The sequence below is a fragment of the Lepidochelys kempii genome, chromosome 2 (assembly GCF_965140285.1).
Source record: "Lepidochelys kempii isolate rLepKem1 chromosome 2, rLepKem1.hap1, whole genome shotgun sequence".
In the NCBI taxonomy this organism is placed as follows: domain Eukaryota; kingdom Metazoa; phylum Chordata; order Testudines; family Cheloniidae; genus Lepidochelys; species Lepidochelys kempii.
In genome coordinates this window covers 163,135,497-163,152,158 of record NC_136381.1, presented here as the reverse complement: position 1 = coordinate 163,152,158, position 16,662 = coordinate 163,135,497, and the positions used below count along the sequence as shown (strand labels likewise).

Genomic DNA, 16,662 nt, shown 5'->3' with positions numbered 1-16,662 from the left:
GACAGCTGCTCCAACTGGTGAAACAGGTTAGTTGGAGCAATGTTGAAGAATTAGCTGCAATATCCCAGATGGTTTCCACAGCTGGAAGTGTGTGTTTGTGTGTGTGTGTGTGTGTGTGTGTGTGTCTGAGAGAGAGCGATTTAGGTGTTTTGTCTGGAAAAAGTAAGTACCTGGCAGTATTGTTTTGATTCACTAACAGTGCAAGTCAGATGAGTGCCCTTATTATTAGCAGTGCCATAGCATCCATTCAAGCCACCTAGAGTTAGGTTGCCATCCACTGATCGTGTTCCTTGCCGTCTCTGATCATGGAGGTTTTTGTGTAGGATTTGTGAAGAGATTGTTCGGTGTATTTATTTTAGAATTTGTAAGGTGCTCAGATACAATGGTGCTGTGCAGTGGATAAGTAAAGAAATGGGAATAATGGGTGATATGACCACTAAGTTCATGCAATCCATTCATGTATTAATCAGTTACTCGATTCTGTTGTCATATTTTTTATAATTATTTTTGCAAGGAGACTGTTTCTGACCTTTTATTAAAAATATGTGGATAGGATGGACACTAACTTTGTAGCCACAAGAATGGAGGTGAGCTAAATGCTGCCCTTTGATGCCCTCATATGACTCTTATTGAAATAAGTTGTATATGGGCACATCGGAGCAGAAATTGAACTAATATGTCAAGGAATTACATTATAGTGGAGTGACAGATATGCACATCATGGTTTGTATTATTACTATTAATAATCATTTATTAGCATGGGTAGCAAAATACAGACCTCACCTGTCCACTAAAACTTGGACTGAGACCAGCAGCTCATCTCATGTCGGCCACTGAAGAGCCTTTAGAAAGAAATTACTTTTGTTCACTACCATCCTGGACCAGATTCCAGCCAACGACATGTGAAAGAATGTGAAAGACCCCCTTTCATTATGTCTGCTAGGTCTAAGCACATTCCTTCTTCACTAATTACTCTGAAACTCAAGGGATGTAATTTTCTAAACCTGGATTATGGGATATAAAATTCTCTGGTAACTTTCTGTTTAATTTAAGATTTTATGGAGCACTATCTAGCACTAATATGCTAGATCCCTTCACTGCCACACACATTCTGCTTACGGTTTGTGTCCAATCATATCCTAATCAACATTAGAGTCATACTGACTGAAGATGCTGTTTATTCAGAAAAAAACTAGGAGGCAGATTTCCAAGGCATCCAACTTCCACTGCTTTTCAATGAGAGATTTTCACCTGACCTCCCTTCATGCCGTTGGAAATCTTCTCATAGTTTGAGTTTCACCAGATTGTGTCTCTGAAAGTGGTGGTATACTTCTCATCTGTCCTTTTATTTTTCTGCTCTCTTTAGTTCAAACACTAACCATAATTCAAATCTCTCCTTAGTGGTTGTGGCACAAGAGTCTCCGCCACCTTTTTCATCAGGCATAGTCTGTACCCTACATTTGTTAGCTGCATTTATGTACATAGTCCTGCATCTTGGGTGGTGAAGTTCATTAACAAAGAATCCCAGCCCTGCGACACTCCACCTCTTTAAAAAAAAAACTATTACTTTTCAAAGAAACTTCTATTATTAATACTGACCTACTTGCCTTTCTCCCCAGTTTTTATATAAGAATTTTGTTTACGTTACTAATAAGCCAGCATTTGTAGGCAAAAGCACTTAGCAAATCTACCAGATGGTTTCCTGTACCTGTATTCTTAGCAAATGGAGTGCAATAACTGCATCTTCTCTTATTTTTCTGCCTACTCCTAATTAAATACATTGAATCCTGTGACGAATTATATGTTAACTCCTAAAATACAAGATTTAAAAGAGAGTGGGTAGATTTTATGGAATAGCATCTTCACAATGGTGTTTGTAAATGTTTGGATAGTGTATACCAAAACACAAGGTGCCCACCAGTGTGCTGCAATGATATATGCTTCTCTAATATAACAAATATTGTTTAAGAAACTCTAATCTGACTGCTCTTTGAAAGAACTCTGGGCTCATTTGTTACTCTTTCAATGCTCAGAACTTCCCTTGGCCCTGAACAAGGGCAGGAAGAAGAGAATGTCATGTTCCACATCAAAACTCATCCCTGTAATAATGTGGAAATGATCTGTCTGACCTAAATTACAAAGAACTTAAACTAGCCTGTGGTCTGCAGTAGAAAATACCCTATCTTTGAAGGGAGAAAAGCTGACTTTATATGTCTGTGTGTGTATCTAATTATCATTTCAGTTATGAAATTAGAATGAAACATGTCTTGTGAATGTGTTGGTTCTGTCGTCAATAGCATTAGGTGGGGAGAGGCAAAGATGGGGAGAGAGTCAGTTCCTGTTTCGAAAATGTCTAGAGCTGATCTATCCACCAGTATAATAACAAAGTTTAAAGAGCTAGGATGAGTCAGCAAATGATAATTATAATATAACAGAAAGCTGTAAGGAATATTGAGAATATATAACAGAAGTTATGCAGAACCTTCAAAAAAGACTCAGAATACCTTCCAGTGATCTTGGTAATAAATTAGTTAATTCTCAGTCTGAGTTTTTCAGGCACGTTCAGGAAACTTCAATGCCACTACTCAATTTGAGCTTATTTTGTCAGCTTCCTTCCATTTTATTTTTACCTCAGGCCTGGAGTTGGGGTTTTTAGCCCTGTTCAAAATATCCAGGTAACTGCAGGGGAACAAATTCACTACAAGCATAAGCAGGTGCAATATCTTTAATGTCTGAGGAGTTGTGCACATTATGGCAGGGTTGAACTTGACCCAGAAAATGGTTTAATTGGAATAGAAGACTAGAGTTGATTGATATGTGTAGCACACAGTGCAAAAGGGGGTATCTTGAAGCTGTAATGATAATTTGAAATTACCATCTTTCTCTTTTTTTTATACAATGCATCATAATTATAAAACACTCTTACAACAGAGAGTTCTCTCGGGACTACCTTTTCCATAGTCTCGTGGAACCACAATTTTATGTGAAATCCACCTAAATGCCATGTTAGTCACAGTGCTGTCTTCCAGCTGGAAGCAGGTACTGTTCCTGTTTCCTTTCAACAATAAGAAAATGAATCATCTCTCTCTACCATTGTGTAACTTCATTTTTTTAATAAAATGTTGGCAATAAGATGACATATAAATGTGGAGTAGGGACCTCACTCTGCCCTGCATCCCTTGGGAACACAGTATGAACTGAATAGCTCACAGGAAAGAGATACGGTATTTTATACGTTGTGATATGTGTACTGTACTTGTAATGTAAACAATCCTCATTTATAACTCTCCCTATCTCAATACCCTTTTTAATCTTGTTAATTCTGACCCCAAATTACATTGTGCACCTTTATCATCTTACACCTCCTTGAGGTGTAATTTGATTATTTGATAACACTCGACACCAAGCAAATACTAACCGCAAAATGGAGTAAGAATGCATCAAATATAATAATATTGCTGAGCACATGTGTAGTTTTGCATCTCCAAAGCACTGTACAAACCTTTGGTCAGTTGCTCAGTTGGGCTTCACCTTGTATAGTCAGTTATATAAGGGTAAAAAAGATGCAAATTGTTAATTTTCTGATTTAGTAGTTCACAGTTATTACTCATATAAATAACTACACAAGGTAAAGAGCACCAGAGAATCTAGTCTATTGACTAATAAGCCAACATAATGTCAGTAAAGTTACAAGACAACTTTCTTATGTCAATGGTTTATTAGAGTTCTCAATGAAGATAAGTAAAGCTCTGAACCATTTGAATGCCTTTGGATCCCTGTTTTCAATTGAATCTGCTGTTTATAAATAAGGAAAGTTGTGCTCCAGTGAGCTGTACCTCCTATTAACCTTCCTTGCGCGTTACAAGAGTCCACAGAGTGATAGCAAGTTTCTTAAAGATGGCATTAAGGAGTGAAAAAGGAATTGTACATTTCTAGCTGAAAAAGTATAATGTAGTTATTTTTGACAAAATGTATAATGTATAAATATCACTATTTAAAATAGGGTGGGTAAGGTAATAATTTTTATTGAATCAATTCTGTTGGTCTCTCTTGTGTCTCTCACTGACAGTAGTTCCTTAAAAGATATTACCTCACCCACCTTGTGTCTCTAATGTCCTGGGACCCACGTGGCTACAACAACACTGCATACAGTACACTATTTAAGGAAATTCCATTCTGTATAGATAAAGATTAGTATGCACAGTAGGGGGCAGGTCAGAGTAACATACAAAGTGCTTAGTGGATCTTGGGCTTAATCACGTTGTGCCCTCAGGCTAGTTGCTTGACTCTTTTGTTCCTCATCTGTGATATAGAGCTGGATGTTGCCAATGATTACTGAAGTATCCAAACTTCACTGTCATCCTTCAGAATTTAAACTTTTACTGGAAACCTTGTTTTACAGATGATGAAGGGAATTAGATGGTCCTTACATCATCCATGCATTTGGAAAGTAGTAATGAGCATGGGCATGCAGGAAGAGAGTGGTAGAGAGGCCTATTCTGTTAGCATGCACGCTGTGTGCACCTCATTCACTTTCTAATGTTACTGATCGTTGGCCTAAATGGAGTTGATGGTCACAGCAACTCAGCACATTGGTTAGTGCTCCCTCACTGGAGGAGAAAGGTTTACGCTGTTCAGTACTACCTGGTGTGAATGTGTGAGTCTAAGTGTTGTTGTGTTGGTTGAGAAAGGATGGGGTATGGAGAAAGAAGATGATAAAGCTGCCAGGGAGAAAGTATGGCCAGCATTCTGTTCTCCCTTTACAGCAGCCAGTGGAGTTGGCTGTGCATGCAGTGGGGAGCAGGCCACATGACCTGAAGAGGTGAGCCGTAACCAACTTGTCCTGCATGGAGGGAGAAATTGTCCTTCTCTGCGGCAGTGCCTGTAAGGCAAGACTGAGCCCTTAGCGTGTATCGGGGAGGAGAGGGGACAGAAACTGAGAGAAATGGGAGCAGCAGAGAAACCATGAAAACAAAACGTGGACAGTAAAAAAAGAAAGGAGGTAGGTAGGATAAAAGACCAGAACAAGGGACAGATCCAGGTAAGAAGGGACAGTGAGGGTAGGGTGACCACATGTCCCGATTTTACAGGGACAGTCCCAGTATTTGAGGCTTTGTCTTATATAGGTGCCTATTACCCCCCTTCTCTGTCCTGATTTTCACACTTGCTATCTGGTCACCCTAAGTGAGGGTGACAGTGTTTGCGTCACTCCAGGCCATGCCCCATGAGAGAGCAGCTTCCTAATACTTTTGCTACTTGAAAAAAAGCCCACACCAGTGGTTTGAATGCTGTACAGTGGGTGCTTTAATACTGTAGACTCTCACATTCATTTGACCTCATTTTCTAGAAGAGTCCAAATTTTCTAAATAACTTCAGATGTTTCTATTCCTGCCTACCCAGTCTGGTGGAATTGTTCTGTGAGTTTAGGCAGGAAAAATCTGATCAACAGATCGGCAAGTACAAAATGGTTTGGGGGTTTTTTTTAAAATCAAGTTCATTCATCAGTGCTCTTTAGGGAAGCATTTTGTTGGACCATGACACACATTTAAAGGAAAGCAGATACTTTATATCAGATAATGTGTGAAATGATCTTCACTTAACCCCTTAAGGGTTAGGGTCTATAGCAGATATCCTATGGAGATGCCTTGGATTCTGTGTGTATAAGGACTACTTATCCTAGGGTTTTATTGGAAATAATGGGAACACCTTCAGAAACGTAAGCTGGGGAAACAGTACTTGTAAAATACAAGCTAATGTATATGAATGTCTCATAGCACTTTTAACTCTTACTCTTCCAAATGTGGAGAATTTTCCATACATGGATTATTTTTGTCCCCTAAAAATGACCACTCATTCAAGACAAGTTCCTGAGAGTTGGTGGCCCATATTACATTAGAGTTCGTAGTGATCTGTTATACTCTCTTGGCAACTCTCCTTCTGACATTAGCCTCAGTCATGTTCAGAATATACAGGTGAGTTACTCTAGTGAGTTTGGATTTCCAGTTTCAGTAATTCGCACTTACTGCACCAGCGCAGGCTGAGCTGTGCTCAGTGCCCCCCATGGGAGAGCAGGTGGTATTTTCACTGCGGTGCTCCCTCAGAGGTTCTACCAGAGGCTGGTAGCCTCAAACTGTAGTGAAGGCTCCAGCACATCCTTCGTCCATATCCACTCGTCAGCTATCAATACCCCTTTTGTGGTTGCATTGGTTCTTTGCAGGACCACGGCCCAGGGGAAGATGCCAACTGCTCTCTAGAAACTAGAGAACCTTTCCCGAACACACTGTCTTCTGACCTCTACAGAACTGGTAACTCAGAACTCTCACTGATTTCAATGCAAGCTGTTGTAACATAAGATGAAAACTAATAAAAATTCCTGCACTATGCAGAGGAGGGATAGGGGGAGTTCCCTACCCCGTCTGGTAAATTCTTTGTGACCCCAAATTTTGAGTCCTACAGTCTTCTGGGCTCCATTTTTTTCTAATGGGGATACTGGTATTTTGTCTGCTGTGTGCATTTTATATTTCCAGTCTTTGGTGAGCTGCAGTATGTTTGTCATCAACAGTCAAAATACTGACCTGGAGAAGGATTTTTTTTTAACATAGGCATTGATACTCTAACAAAAATATAACCCCCCACAGCTGCCTCGCCTGCAGGGCTTTTCTAAATAGCAGAATGGATCAAAGGATGTTTTTATTTCCTTGTGCAGAGGAAAAATTCATCACTTTGTAAGTCAGAGGAAAAATGAATCAAATCAATACCAGGTTATATCAGGGAGCTTTTTAATAATATACATTTCTTATGGCTAAACTCAGTTAGTATGACTCTCAGCAGTAGGTACTGTATGTAGTTGAAAACTTTATTCCATCTGTAACAAACTTTAATTTGAACCAAGGTGAAGAATGCATTAAAAAAATAAAAAGCTTAGAGTGAGATCCACCCACACTCGAGATAGGGCTGGGGTGGGACGGTTTGGATCCCAATCCCAAATTCCTCCAATTTTGTGGTAGTATGAGTCCAGGGCCAGTTTCATTATTGCAGTTACAGTGACAGCATAACCAGGGAGGGATTTCCCCAGAGTAAGCAAGATAACTGTATGGAGTAGAGCCTGAACCAGGACGGTTACGCCAGATGACCTCTCTGCTGCCAGCATGGTAGGGAAAAGGGATCATGACTGGGGAAAATGTATCATAAGCTCTATTTTCAGTCCCTTCTGATTCTAGCAACCTAGCATAGGTGATAAAAACCTTTAGGCTGCTCTAACACAGCACAAGAGTAACAGTCATGCACAGAATAGCACCAGGATCAGGGGAGTGCAAAGGAGAGCTTCTAAACCCCCTTCAAACAGCATGCTGACTTACAATCAGCATTATGGCCACAATTAGAGACCTGGCTTTCAGTACGCTGGTTCAGGTCCATCTTACAGAGATGTGTCTGAGTTTCAGTGTTTGGATTTACCTGAACTTTCCGCGAATTCACAAGAGTTCTGATTCCAGTTCAGGCTGATTTTGGATTTAAACCAGTAATGGTAAAATATAAAAGCTATAAGATAAAATTAATTTGCACAGCCCACATAACTGTGAAATAACCTGGCAGAACATACGAAATATGTAACAGTTGTACAAATCAGAAATCACTAAGCCTCATGAGATTGTGCTATGGCTTTGGGAGGTGGATTGGAGCAATTCAGGCATAAAGACCTTGGATGTAATCCCGGCTCCACTGGAGTCAAAGGCAAAACTCCCATTGATTTCAATGGGGCTAGTATTTCACCTTTTATCCGTATGTGCTTATATCACCTTCAGTCATTTAAAATGTCTTGTTACGTATGTACTTGGTCAGCATTATAATTTTGGTTATGGACATGTTACCAACAATGAACAATTAATAACGATATTAATTTCCTATTATATATATGATAAATTTTATATTACTAAGTTTTTTTAATAACATTGCATGTACTGTTGTAGGACTATAGTTTTCTTACCACAAAAGCAATTAAAATTAATAAATGAATAGCTGCACTGCATAGGAATATATTCAGTTAGAAACCTTTGAAAATAACATTTACTAAGCTACAGTTTCTTCAGATCCTATGAGCAGGAAGAAACCCCTTATACAGAACTGTTTTTTGTTTTGCAATAAGATATGGGCCAAAAATACCAGACCCAAACTCTGGCATGTTTGGAATCTGAGTCTAAATCTGTATTTTATGGCTTAAGCTCATCTCTACTTTGAGCTGTTGTTTGAAAATAAATTTATTCTTCCTTGGGAAGTTAAGGAGACCATGTTGGAGACTTCTACTGTTTCCATTTGCTTTGTGTATGTGCTGTACTGCGGCTGGATAGTTCATGCATACTGCCCTGTTTTTATAAACATATCCAGAATGGCTTGCGTAGACCACTGCAATTTGAACACCTTTTTTGGTTGATGAATAAGAGAGAACCTCTGTTTCACCTTCTTATGGAATTTATTGGCTTCCCTCCTGATAAGTGTTACTGAGGATGTAATAATTTATTTTAACTGTGTTGACACAGACTTTCAAAGCTATTAGAAAGATTGTGTTATAAGCTAACAGTGTCATACTGTGTATCAAGAGATGCAAGTTTGTATTGAGATCACTAGATAACACTTCCTCTGAATAAAACTTGAAGTTCTGGCACATGAACTGACCATTTGGAATACAATATAGTCTTTCAACAAGACAGTGCATGGGGTAGGGACATACCCAAGGGGAAACATTGGCATCTGGACACTGTAGTGATTGGCAGACGCATTAAAATACTGTAAGGTGGTAGTGAGAAAGAGAGAAGAAAAAACCCTTTTGCTGCCTTGGTGCATGCACACATTTTCTGATCGTCCCTAGTGCAGTTGACTGCAAAGAAGAGAATCTACTAAAACATTTTATACAAATGTAGCAGAAAATGAAGATATTATCCTTTCTTTAGATGTTACATCTATATGGCAACCACACATAGTTACATTTCTTTTTGTTTCGGAATTTCTCTGACTAACTTTTCACATACTTACACTGAGGGTAGAGACACGGACAAGTGTTAATATCGTATTAATGTATATAGCAGTGTCACTGAAGCTACATCTCCCTCCCCACCTCCTTATTGTATAAAGATGAAACAGTTCAGATACCCAAGGTTACTGCTATGGTGTTTGAGATCAAAGTGACTGATGTCTTCACTTGTTTTTAGGTTGACTTTGAGCAACTTCAGGACAATTTATGTCAGATGGAGAAAAGGTGCAAAGCATCATGGGATCACCTTAAGGCTATAGCAAAGCATGAAATGAAACCAACGCTGAAGCAAAAAATGTCTGAGTTCCTTAAAGACTGTGCAGAAAGAATCATAATTCTGAAGATTGTTCACAGAAGAATAATTAACAGGTACAGCATTAGGGCACTGATGGGAACAACCTCAATTACTTATTTCAATGTGCTTCAAACCACGTTCCAAGAAGTATGTTTACCTACATATCTGTTGTGAGGTCTTTATAACAGATGTTCATTTGTTCCAGATATTTCCTAACTTCAGCTGAATATTGTATTTCTGCTGAGAAAAACGACGACTGACAATTATTTTCTTACATATCACTACACACTGTGGTGAAATCCTGAAATCCTTCTCAGGCAATTTCCTTGTGTCTTTAATGATATGTTTGTCATAGTAAAGACAGAGTAACAAGTTCTGTATCTGGAGCTAGTACTATACGTATCTTGTACAATCTGCTAATGCTCATATATATGCAAGTGCCATTGCTAGTATATTTCCAGATTCATAAACTCACACAGATGATTTAAATATGCCCAATAATAATAATTAATAATAATAATTAATAATACCTATCTCTTATGTCGTGCTTTTCATCCATAGTTCTCAAATTGCTTTACAAAGGAGAATGGTATCATTATTCCCATTTTCCAGATGGGGAAATAATGTATATTTGTACACAGAATTACCAAAGAGAGTTCAAACAGGCCCAAATGTGTGAATGTACAGCTCTGGGATGTTAGTCCAGCCCATCTGTTTTCTCATTCATGAATTCTATTCCACCTTCTAAATAAGTAGTACCCCAAATATAGCTGAGTAGTAGTGAAAGCAGGAACGTATGAGTTTCCTACTGGGTTTATCACATATATTGTTTTGGATTTGAAAATAAGCTGAACAGTGTTTTCTTTACTTTAAATTACCTAATGTAACTACTATTCTAAGCCTCTCCAGGATACCTTATTCAGTCACATGTTTCATTTCCATTGTAATGAGTGTTTTAATTGGCATAGACGCAATAGATAAAAAATAGATTCACAAAGATCTATATATTCAGTAGTCCATTGTGAATAATGTGGTACAGAAGCGGCAGCAAAGCTGCAAATAATACAAAAAGCTGTGAGTAATACTGAATCAACAGTAAAGTTGTGAACTCAAAGCACCCCAGACTGTAAGTATTTGGATGTTACAACATTTTATGGTTTTCTTTTTGAACTACAAATGCTTCTCTTCCTGTGTTGCTAGCCTGTAAATCTTCATTCTTCTTGTCTAGACTTTCCCCAACATCTTAACAGCCTCTTTGAAGTTGCTTAATACAAACAAATGGAATTAAAACATAATAGTTTTTTCAATATCTGCAATGAAATTGTTCATTCACTTGCCAAATTAGTAAAATAAAATTAATGGAGTTTCATACACATCTTATCTCTAATATCAGCATGGGAAAATGGGTTGGGATGAAGTTATCATAGGCTAGCCATTTATTTGCATTATGTTTTTAATTATAAACCATGCCAGTGATGTTTAAGGCATCCATGAAAATTCCACAGCGTGAAAAAAAAGAGATGAGAGCTCGGAAGACAATAAATGGATCAATTGGAATCTATTTTACTAGAAATCTAAAGTTTTTGAATGTTTTTTTTTCATTTTTAAAAGCTGTCATTAATTCATTTTGTTTTTAGGTTCCATGCATTTTTGTTATTTATGGGTCATCCTCCTTATGCAATCCGTGAAGTCAACATCAATAAGTTCTGCAAAATTATTAGTGAATTTGCTTTAGAGTATCGCACCACCAGGGAACGAGTTTTGCAGCAGAAGCAGAAACGCGCCAACCACAGGGAAAGAAACAAGACCAGGGGGAAAATGATCACAGATGTAAGTGGCAAAATCAAATCCACTGTGGCAAGTATTTGTGAAGCTTTCTTTTTAGTGAATGCCATACTTTAGATGTTATGCTTCATTCACTAACCTTCCTTTAAGGATTCCCTCCACTATGAATAATGTACCCTTTGTTCTTTGTTAAATCAGTATTATGTTTTTCTTTGTCATTGACTATAAAAGCTTCTGGATTCGTAGCAGCTTCCGGATTTGGACAAAAGAAGACTAAGTGTTCATAAAGAAAATCTTCCATGTGTTGCATGGACAAATTCATGCACAATGTCTGTTTTCAACAAAGAATAGAGTAGGAATTGAGGACACCTTACTGAAAAATATGGCCAAGAATATAAATAACACAACCCTAAAGTTAGGCTGCCAAATCATTCCATACATCAAATTACTGACCACATATTTAGGTGCCTATATATGGATTTAGGTGTGTAATGTGAGGTTCCCATTTGGGAAAGTCCTGACTTGCAAATTTAAATATTATAGTGTTTTATATGTATAGTATCTATTTTCTTCATTAGATAAAAAAATATTACATGAGTGTCAAGTGCAGCCTCTTTCAGGTTTTATTACAGATTACTAATTTAGATTCTCTTTAGTTGTTACCTGATAAATTTCGCTATGTTCAGGCTACTTTGGTAAAAATAAGATGAACTTTCTCTTGATCTTTAAAGATCCTCTGATTTTTTTTATCTTCTTTTAAATTGATGCAGTTTCACTCAGTCCAAATAAAGTTTTAAGAAGTGCCAGTACTTAATAAAAGTTTCCAGCTGTCTCAAAATCCAAATCTGGAGTTTCGATTAAACATGAGTGGTTCATCGCATATGAAGCTACCCCTATCCTGCCTTTGGCATGAAAAACCCAAAGCTGATTACAGTTTTATGGCCAACAGCTCAGACAAGTTAGGTAAAGAAAAAAAATGCATCAGACCCATATTGGGATTGTATTTAAGTCGTTGACTCACAATCATTTGTAGATCTTTCCTGGCAATAACCTTTCAAATTTTGGAAATCTGCCTCATCTGGGAGAAAATTTTAGAGCCACATTATTATCTCAAAAGATTTTCCTTTTGGACTAGTCCCAGGTAAAGGAAGGGCTCTGGTTCTTTGCAAAGGGTTTAAGATAGACATGCAAAATTTCAGGTCTAGTATTAGGGAACTGAAGTTTTATATTTGCATTGCGCCCTAATTTCTCTGTAACATTCTGAAGGAGTTAAAATGTGACACTACCCAAAGGGATTAGCAAATTAAACATTTAATTTTCCAAGTAGCATCAGTGCTTTTCACCAGTTCAGATAATGGCAAGAGGGGAGGGGTTCCTGTTACACCAGTATACGATGGAGCATTTGTGTATTAAAGGACCAGAATAAGTGGCAGCAACAGGAATGAAGGAGCTTCTTCTCACCAGAAGAAATATCCAGGGAGATGGAGAGAGGAAGTGGGCCTGCATGCTGACCCTATCACAGTAAAACAGGATGTAGGTACAGGCCAGTGGCCAGTCACTGAACATCTGAGCCAGGGAGATGGGCCATTTCCTGAAGATGTGAAAACAGGAGAGAGAGTGATTGGGCCTTCCCCAGAAGGGCTTGTTATAGGACAGGGAAGAAGAAGAAGAATCAGACCAGAATGGTATTTGTATTTGGGAGAAACTGAGTATCATCTGAGCAATAGTATCCCAGCTACAAATATCCTCCTTGTCTGAATTGTAGGATATATGCTTAGCATTAATTCACAATTATATGCTGATCCTATGAGCTGAGAAAGCCTAACGGAGTGAAGAGCATTCTCTAAAATTCTCCTTGTGGAACCTCTAAGAACATAAGAACAGCCATACTGGGTCAGACCAAAGATCCATCTAGTCCAGTATCCTGTCTTCCACCGGTGGCCAATGCCACATGCTTCAGAGGGAATGAACAGAATAGGTAATCATCAAGTGATCCATCCCGTCGCCCATTCCCAGCTTCTGGCAAACAGAGGCTACGGACACCATCCCTGGCCATCCTGGCTAATAGCCATTGATGAACCTATCCTCCATGAGCTTATCCAGTTCTTTTTGAACCCTGTTATAGTCTTGGCATTCACAACATCCTCTGGCAAAGAGCTCCACAGACTGACTGTGTGCTGTGTGAAAAAAGACTTCCTTTTGTTTGTTTTAAACCTGTTGCCTATTAATTTCATTTGGTGACCCTTAGTTCTTGTGTTATGAGAAGGAGTAAATAGCACTTCCTTATTCACTTTCCCCACACCAGTCATGATTTTATAGACCTCTATGATACCCCCAGAGAACTATCCACAGTGACTCCAAGATCTCTTTCTTGAGTGGTAGATCTATTTCTTGAGTTGTAAAAGCAACAACCACCCATTCTAAACAAATATTAATCCCAACTCACAATGTTTATCAAATGAATCACATTTTTATTAGTAATTTCTAAATCCCTGTTAAATGAGTCTATAGGTCCCTACACTGGGAACAAATATTTAATAATGGGCTCTTCAATCTAGTGGAGAAAGATTCAACACAATCCAATGGATGGAAGCTGAATCTAGACAAATTCAGATGGAAAATAAGGCATAAATTAACAATGAACATAATTAACCATTGGAACAATTTACCAAGGGTCATGATGGATACTCCATCGCTGACAGTTTTTATCCATGATGACTCCAAGATGTCTTTCTTGAGTGGTAACAACTTATTTAGACCCAATCATTTTATATGTGTAGTTGGGATTATGTTTTCCAATGTGCATTCCTTTGCATTTATAAACATTGAATTTCATCTGCCCTTTTGTTGCCCAGTCACCCAGTTTTGTAACTCTTCGTAGTTTGCTTTGCACTTAACTATCTTGAGTAGTTTTGTATCGTCTCCAAATTTTGCCACCTCACCGTTAACCCCTCTTTCCAGATCATTTATGAATATGTTGAATAGGACTGGTCCCAGTACAAACCCCTAGGGACACCACTAATTACCGCTCTCTGTTCTGAAAACTGACCATTTATTTCTACCCTTTGTTTCCTATCTTTTAACCAGTCATTGATCCATGAAAGGACCTTCCCTCTTATCCCATGACAGTTTACTTTGCTTAAGAATCTTTGATGAGGGACCTTATCAAAGGCTTTCTAAAAATCTAAGTACACTATATCCACCGGATCACCCTTGTCCACATGCTCGTTAACCCTCTCAAAGAATTCTAACAGATTCGTGAGGCATGATTTCCCTTTAGAAAAACCATGTTGACTCTTCCGCAACAAATCATGTTCATCTACGTGTTTGATAATTCTGGTCTTTACTATAGTTTCAGCCAGTTTGCCTGGTACTGAAGTTTGGCTTACTGGCCTGTAATTGCTGGGATTGCCTCTGGAGCCTTTTTTTAAAAATTGGTATCATATTAGCTATCCTCTAGTCATCCGGTACAGAAGCTGACTTAAATGATAGATTACATACCACAGTTAGTAGTTCTGCAATTTCACATTCGAGTTCTTTCAGAACCCTTGGGTGAATACCATCAGGTCCTTGTGACTTTTTACTGTTTATTTTATCAATTTGTTCTAAAACCTCCTCTAATGACACCTCAATCTAGGCCAGTTCCTCAGATTTGTCACTTAAAAAGAATATCTCAGGTTTGGCAATCACCCTCACGTCCTCAGCTGTGAAGACTGATGCAAAGAATTCATTTAGTTTCTCCATGGTGGCCTTATCATCCTAGAGTGCTCCTTTAGCATCTCAATCGTCCAGTGGCCCCGCCTGTTGTTTAGCAGGCTTCCTGCTTCTGATGTACTTTAAAAAAAATTGCTATTACTTTTTGAGTCTTTGGCTAGCTGTTCTTCAAATTCTTTTTTGGCCTGCCTAATTATATTTTTACACTTCATTTGCCAGAGTTTATGCGCCTTTCTATTTTCCTCACTAGGATTTACCTTCCACTTTTTAAAGGATGCCTTTTTGCTTCTCACGGCTTCTTTTACTTTGTTGTTTAGCCTTAGTGGCATTTTTTTTTTGGTTCTCTTACTATGTTTTTTAATTTGGGGTATACATTTAAGTTGAGCCTCTATTATGGTGTCTTTAAAAAGTTTCCATGCAGCTTGCAGGGATTTCGCTTTTGGGACTGTATCTTTTAATTTGTTTAACTAACTTCCTCATTTTTGTGAAATTCCTTTTTCCGAAATTAAATGCAATCATGGTTGGCTGCTGTGGTGTGTTCCCCACCCTCCTCCCCCCCAGGATGTTAAATTTAATTATATTATGGGCACTATTACCAAGCGGTTCAACTATATTCACCTCTTGAACCAGATCCTGTCCTCCTCTTAGGACTAAATCAAGTATTGCCTATCCTCTTGTGAGTTTCAGGATGCACCGCTCCAAGAAGCAGTCATTTAAGGTGTTTGGAAACTTTATCTCTACATTCAGTCCTGAGGTGACACGTACACAGTCAATATGGGGATAGATGAAATCCCCCATTATTACTGAGTTTTTTTATTTTTATAGCCTCTCTAATCTCCCTGAGCATTTCAGTCACTATTACCCTCCTGGTCAGGTGGTTGGTACTATATCCCTACTACTATATTCTTATTATTCAAGCATGGAATTACTTTTATGGTACAGTTGGGTTCATTTAAGATTTTTACTTCATTTAACTCCACACTTTCTTTCACATATAGTGCCACTCCCCCACCAGCATGACCTTTTCTATCCTTCCGATATATTTTGTACCCTGGTATTACTATGTCCCATTGATTATCCACATTCCAAGAGGTTTCTGTGATGCCTATTATATCAATATCCTCCCTTAATATAAGGCACTCAAGTTCACCCATCTTATTATTTAGACTTCTAGCATTTGTATATAAGGACTTTAAAAAATTGTTACTTTTTAGCTGTTTGCCATTACAAGATGTAATTGAATGGGACTCTTTTTCATTTGACTGTTTTTCATCAGGTTCTACCCATGTTTTATCATCTTCCATCCTTTCCTCCTTACTAGGACACAGAGAATCTTCATTAATAGATCCACCCCTAAGGGATGTCTCTGTCCGAACCACGTGCTCCTCCGTACCTTTCAGCTTTCCCCCAGACCTTAGTTTAAAAACTGTTCTACGACTTTTTTAACTTTAAGTTCAGGCAGTCTGGTTCCATTTTGGTTTAGGTGGAGCCCATCCTTCCTGTATAGACTCCCCCTTTTCCAAAAGGTTCCCCAGTTCCTAATAAATCTAAACCCTCCTCCGTACACCATCATCTCATCAACGTACTGAGACCCCACAGTTCTGCCTGTCTACCTGGCCCTGTGCGTGGAACTGGAAGCATTTCAGAGAATGCCACCAGGGAGGTCCTAGACTTCAATTTCCTACCTAGCAACCTAAATTTGGCCTCCAGGACCTCTCTCCTGCCTTTCCCTGTGTCATTGGTACCAACATGTACCACAACCACTGGCTCCTCACTAGCACGACACATACTCCTCTGTTTAAGGAGATTGCTTATGTGGGTGAATCAAGGACTTTCTGTGATC

General features: G+C 38.5%; 1 protein-coding gene across 6 annotated transcripts in view; it reads left to right on the top strand.

The window, feature by feature from the left end:
• The window catches only part of FHOD3 (formin homology 2 domain containing 3), a 627,020-nt gene that overhangs the window by 575,877 nt on the left and 34,481 nt on the right, over positions 1 to 16,662 (top strand). For all 6 annotated transcript variants that reach the window (XM_073332694.1, XM_073332693.1, XM_073332692.1 and 3 more), the window contains 2 exons: positions 9,204 to 9,394; positions 10,958 to 11,150. In XM_073332694.1, the coding sequence (XP_073188795.1) occupies positions 9,204 to 9,394; positions 10,958 to 11,150 (384 nt within the window). The remainder of the gene's footprint in view (positions 1 to 9,203; positions 9,395 to 10,957; positions 11,151 to 16,662) is intronic.